Source organism: Melanotaenia boesemani, chromosome 4 (assembly GCF_017639745.1).
Source record: "Melanotaenia boesemani isolate fMelBoe1 chromosome 4, fMelBoe1.pri, whole genome shotgun sequence".
In the NCBI taxonomy this organism is placed as follows: Eukaryota; Metazoa; Chordata; class Actinopteri; order Atheriniformes; family Melanotaeniidae; genus Melanotaenia; species Melanotaenia boesemani.
This window is the reverse complement of record NC_055685.1, coordinates 16,378,287-16,384,286: the sequence shown is the minus strand read 5'-3', so window position 1 is coordinate 16,384,286 and position 6,000 is coordinate 16,378,287. Positions and strand designations below refer to the sequence as shown.

Genomic DNA, 6,000 nt, shown 5'->3' with positions numbered 1-6,000 from the left:
CGTTCAAATGGAGTGCTGATGAGTGGTAAAGGCTGGAGTGGAGCTCTGGAGGGGATTTTCAGGGAGGACTTTTGGCACTGAGGACAGCTCTTACAGAACAATGCCACATCCGTCCGTAATCCAGGCCAGTGAAAATATTTCCTGATACGGGCCATGGTCTTGTGCTTTCCCAGATGGCCAGCCCAGGGAATGGAGTGCCCCAGTGCTAACACAACCTCCTGGACTGTTTTAGGAACAATCAGCTGCAATGTTGACCCCTGTTGACGATAAAGCACACCATTTTTCAGCAAAAACTCCTCTCTGGTGCTGATATCCCTATCAGATTTTGGCCCTTTTTCAACTTTCTCAAAGAGAGGTGCCAGTGTTGGATCGTCATGTTGCGTTTCACCAATATTATCAGGGATTTTAAAACCCAAAGGCAACTCAGGTTCAGCGTTAGAGGATACCTTAGCAGTGTGTTGGAATTTCTCTGTCCTCCTTTGTCTGCGTGACTTACGAGACTTCCCGGGCATCGTCTCCAAGTCTGTGTCATAAAAGGGCAGGGCACCGAGTGTGTAAGAAGATTCCTCTTTTCTCTTAGCCTGAGTTCTGGTTACTGCAACATTACATGCATGACTGGAATTAAGCAAGTCAAATAACACAGGTAGATCTTGGCCCAGCACCGCTGGAAATGGCAAGTTCTCAGCAACCCCAATATTTAAAAAGGTAAGTTTGTCCTTGTACCTTGATGTACATATCGGCTGTAGGATATGGCTTTTCATCACCATGAACACAGCGAACAGGGATTGGGTCAGTAATGTTAACTTTATTAGCTGGGACAAAATCTCTGTGCACAAGAGTCTGAGTACTTCCTGAATCAATAAGAGCCTTTATTGTTCTGCCATTTCTAAGCTCAATAGATGTCATCTTTAACCCATTATCAAACTCAATTTTTGGTTGAATTCTCTGTCGGGGCACAAAACAAACTTGTGTTATCTTTGCAGAATTTCTGGGACACATTGGCCTTGTGTGACCCTCCATTCCACACAAGTAACAAATCACTGGTTTGGCTGAAGATCTCATGGGCCCATTAAATGGCTGACTCCCTGGAGGTCTACTCACACCCGCTTTCTGGTAATGAGAGGTGGCCTTCTGACCATCTTTTGCCTTCCACGCTGTGTTACTCCAAGGCTGTCCTTTTTTCCGTGCTGCCACAAACACGTCTGCCAGCTGTGCAGCCTCCGCTGCAGAGTTTGGGTTATGTTCCTTGATCCAGACCTGTAACTCAGGAGACAGCATTCTCAAGTATTGTTCCAAAATAATTATTTCACTGATTTCTTGTACAGATTTTCCTTTTGGTTTTATCCATTTCCCATACAGCTCTTTTAAGCGTGCATACAGTTCTTTTGGATTTTCATCCAATTTAACTTCCAGGGAACGGAACCTCTGTCTGTACGTCTCAGGATTAACATCATACTTCTGTAGAATGGCTGCCTTGACTTTGTCATACTCTAAGGAATCATCCATATCCATGTGAACATATGCACCTCTTGCTTTCCCCGTCAGTAGCGGAACCAGGTGAAAAGCCCAATCCTCGTCCGGCCACCGGCAAGCCAGAGCCATGCGTTCAAAAGTCATTAAAAAATGTTCAATGTCATCATGATCCGTTAATTTCTCCAATCTGGGCTCACAAAACCGAGACTGACCTGGTGGAGCATGCATTTCCTTACCACAGGAGTCCGCGCAGGGAGGATTATCAGATTCAGATGGTTCTCCCTCGTGGGCTTCTAAGACTGGGGAGGTACGAGCCTGCACTTCCATCTGCAGGAGCTGAAACTGGTGCTGCAGTGCTCTAAAACGCTGTTCCTGGCGGGCAAAGTCCTCCTTCCGTCTTGCCTCCTGAGCCTCCTGCTGACGGCCATGAGAATGGAGAATAGACACCAATTCTGACATGGTTGGCTCCCTACCTTGGCCTTCAGTGCTGTCCACCCCCCCAGAGGCTCCATGATTCTCTCCTCCATGAGTGAGCTCCTCTCCAACAGGCTGGTTTTGACCATCTCCTTTTGCTCCTTTGCCACTCCTTCCTGTTTTCTGCATAGTCCAGTATGTTGGGAGGGAATGTAGAGAAAAAAAAAAAAAAAATCTGTGCCTTACACTGCAAGATCCCACTTCTGACACCAAATGTGATGGACCGAGCAGTGAAGGACAATCAGGCACAGATTTAAAGTTCAAAAAAAGAGGGTTTTATTTTCACCCAAAAAAAATCATCCAAACAAGTAGTAAATCAATGAATAATCTAACCCATAAAAGAGGTCAACATAACATAACTCTACTTAAAGAACTTGTGGCAGAAATAATTCAAACAAACCAACCAAACAAATTAAACAAACTGACCTGACAACTGAGACACAAGGGTAAACTTAAAGTGGCTGATCAGCCCAAACAAAAGACACAAAGGGGGTAACACACAAAAACCTAACTAAGCTAACAAAGGAAAACCCAATTTCCCCCCCTCTTGGTGCTGGTGTGTAATATGGTCCAATTAGTTGGCTCCACCCCGTGGCCACCTGCTGGTTCCCATGCCAAAGGACTGGAGCCACTGAAACAACTAAAGAATATAAATTATAACACCACAATATAATCAAGAATGCGCGCCAGTTCTAGAATATACGTGCTGTCACTTATGAAATTAAACTAATGTCCAACCAAATCCTATAATGCTCTGTAAATTAAATCTAATATGAAATATATAAGTGTGTGTGTAATACTGTCCACTGCAGATTACCACTCCTGTGTGGCTGTAGATGCAGCCATCACAGTCCCACTGTGCTATAAAAGCAAGAATATCTACTAAAGTACCAGAGATAAAGAACAGACAGGAGTCCGAATGTATTTGCATGAAGAAGGTATAGCTATTTGTGTGTGTAATTCCCTTTTCTTTCTTTTAAGAGTGGCAGCAGCACTGAAAATAAGACGGTGCCAAGAAATTACGAGGCAGATGGCCAGCTGCTTCTGGTGTATAATAAGAAATTATAGGAGTGTTTGTACTGATATACATCTTCTGGAGATGGTGTGTTCTGGCTTTGATAGGAGAACACAACTAATGCCGCTATTGATCTGCCTTTCCTGCTATAAAGACCTTTTCCTGCTGGTAAAACTCACCACGTTGAATCAGATTATTGTCCTAATTGTTTAGAACATAATCAAGTATCACCCTCAATGACATTTAGCTTCATTTCCCTAGATTTAAAGCTTGGATTATAAGCTGTCAAAATATGATAAATATTTGTTTAATATCTGTCAAAGGGTACTTTATTTACAGATTTTTTGGGGAGAATTGCAAATGCTATAAATGCAACTACACAAATAGAAAGTCTCTTAACCAAAGAGATACCTTTCAGTATCTCATACAATATACAATATGCAAGTATGTGGCTTGCACATTACAGACAGAACATTATTCCACATGAACTCTCAAACTTTGCACACTTTAAACACAGCCTTTAACTATGTAAGATTTTCATCTGTTCTTTAATTAAACGTTGAATTACCAATCACTTGAAATCCACTTAGTATCCATGTATGACTTTACATAACATATAAACCACACAACTATGGGATTGTATAGAGAGTATGTACACACAGCTACATTTACAATAATACCATTCATGACAGCATAAAAAACTGGTTGTATTGTCTGTATAACAAATGCACTTAATATAACAAAGCACAATAGAAAGAAACTGTTGATTTGCGAGCCTCAAAAATCATGAACTGATCCTGTTTTACACATTTGGAGTGCCTGAAAATTTGACTTTTGGAGGCTTCAGTTAAAGGTCAGAATAGAGAAGGTGCTAAATAGCTGAAAACAGTGTCAACAAAGGAAAGGTTGTATGGCTCCAGACATTACTCTGGGATTTAATTGTGGGAAATCAATAACTAAGGCTTTTTTCACAAGTGTTTTGTAAAGATTGAACTGTTTCTATGGACTCAGTGTAAGTCACTGAAAAGGAACTTCCAGTCTGAGGATGTCAAAAGTCTTTCCTTGCTATAGATGATGAAAGGTAAAGACTTTTTGCCTGTGTGGATGCAAGTAACCTAATACTTATTATGAGGCAACTTCTCTGATACAGTAGGTGGCAGTATGCACTTTAATAAAGATTGCAATATGACGTTAAAGAAAAAAAGGTTACATTTTCAGTTCAGTTTAATTTTATTTTGACAGCTTTTAAGCAGGGCTGATTGAATCGGACTTAAAAAAACTTTACATGTGAGCTAAATCCCAGATTAGACCAGCAACAAAAAAAAAACTTTAAAACTGATCCAGCATCAGCCTTGAATCAGGAATAAAACCAAATTATGACTAATAAAATTAACCTTTTTACAAATGTTTTCATCTCTAACCTAGAACAACAAAAATTGCCACTTGTACCACATGTTTTACCATCAAGCAAATTAAAAAAAGAAATAAAAATCCAAAAAAAAGTAAAAAAAAAAGATGATGGCTTGTTGTAAAAGGTGAAGGTAGAACCAAAGCAGACTCTGAAGTGAAGGAGCGGGCATCCCCCTAGAAAGAAATGAATGAATGGGGACCTATCAGCGGTAAGGATGGAAGGCTGCCAGCGCTGTGTGAGGTGATGGATATTTCCATGATAACTAGGTACATGCAGGTTTCAGAATATCAAGGTCATGGGGTGAGAGGGCTGGGATTTATTATCTGTCCATGAGATTAGGTCCAGTCCAGTGAATTCATGGACAGTTGAGGACGAGAAACCCACTGTTCTGCAGATTCTCAATTCTTCAGAGACACAGGAGAACTGGATGAGGGAGGGACAAGAGAAAGCCCAGGCAAAAATAGGGGGAGTCACAACAGAGTCAGTTCTCTTGGAGATGATTTTCCCTCAGTTTTTTCTTTTTTTTTTCTGTCCCCCTCTGTTCTTTCAGTCAGAGTCTCCTCAGATTGTGCTCCTCTGTGCAGGAGCCTTTCCTCAAGGTGATGTCGTCCACAGCCATCTCTCCATTCCTGCCCCGCCCACGCTCCCCTTTCAGGATCACCTGGTGAACAGCAGAACACTGCACACTGAGCTAATGCCACAGAAGAAATGCATCACATGCTACCGCATGATGAAAGAGTGCTGTTTTTAAAGTGAACCTCACAGAGAATTTTACAGTTTCACTTACGTAATACAGACTGGATCTCTGATCCCATTTTAAAAACAACGCTACAAACATTTCTCCTCCTAAAATTATTTTTTTACATCGTTACTGTTATACTTACACTTTCCAGGCCTGTACCCCATAATGTGATTTGAGTGTGCCTCCAGCCGTTACCACCTGTTCGCCCCCACACTGCCGGACTGTACTGCTTTCCCTTCTTTACAAACACTTGAAGCATTCCCACGTGGTGACCTGCCAGCTTATGACGAAAAGACAGGCACAGGTTGCCATCATTCCAGGGTGGGGTGAGTGGGAGTACCAGCCGAGCCCCTCGCCCAGTCCTCTTGTTTCCTGTTTCGGGAATTGTAAGGTACCGTCCACCTGTGAAGGTGAAAAAATCCCATTATGGTTAAGAAATGATAAGACACTGATATAAATTGTATGAAACCCTGAACTGTGGTAATCCATACACTGAATGCCAGCTTTTAAGCAAAATACAGCACAATATTACGCCCTGTTGTGAGATAATAATTCAATATAGCGATTGTTCCTGAAAACCACTTACATACACATTAATAAATGTAATAGATATTTTGCATAGTTGTACTGTGTATTTGTACTAATGCACATAACTGTATGTTTCTGGCAGAAAACAGAGAAAATCATGGGTGTATTTTTGTTTATTTTTAAACCCTTTGTCATTATGCTGTAAGACTAGGTTGTCTTTATGAGACTCATATGTTCTATTGAGTGTGACCAAGATAATTTTTACACACTTTAATGTGGCATGGCTTTTCCTGGTCTGGTATAACAGAAAAACATTGATAAAGATGTCTGTTTACTTGTTCAGAGCAGCTAAGCCTG

The 6,000-nt window shown here is 41.2% G+C and overlaps 1 protein-coding gene across 4 annotated transcripts in view; it reads right to left on the bottom strand.

Annotated features, from left to right (window-relative positions):
* Positions 1-3,491: 3,491 nt before the first annotated feature.
* The window catches only part of npnta (nephronectin a), a 49,640-nt gene continuing 47,131 nt past the window's right edge, over positions 3,492-6,000 (bottom strand). For all 4 annotated transcript variants that reach the window (XM_041983913.1, XM_041983914.1, XM_041983915.1 and 1 more), the window contains 2 exons: positions 5,258-5,517; positions 3,492-5,034 (listed from right to left, as the gene is read on the bottom strand). In XM_041983913.1, coding sequence (XP_041839847.1) covers positions 4,924-5,034; positions 5,258-5,517 — 371 coding nt within the window. In that variant the 3' untranslated portion in view covers positions 3,492-4,923. The remainder of the gene's footprint in view (positions 5,035-5,257; positions 5,518-6,000) is intronic.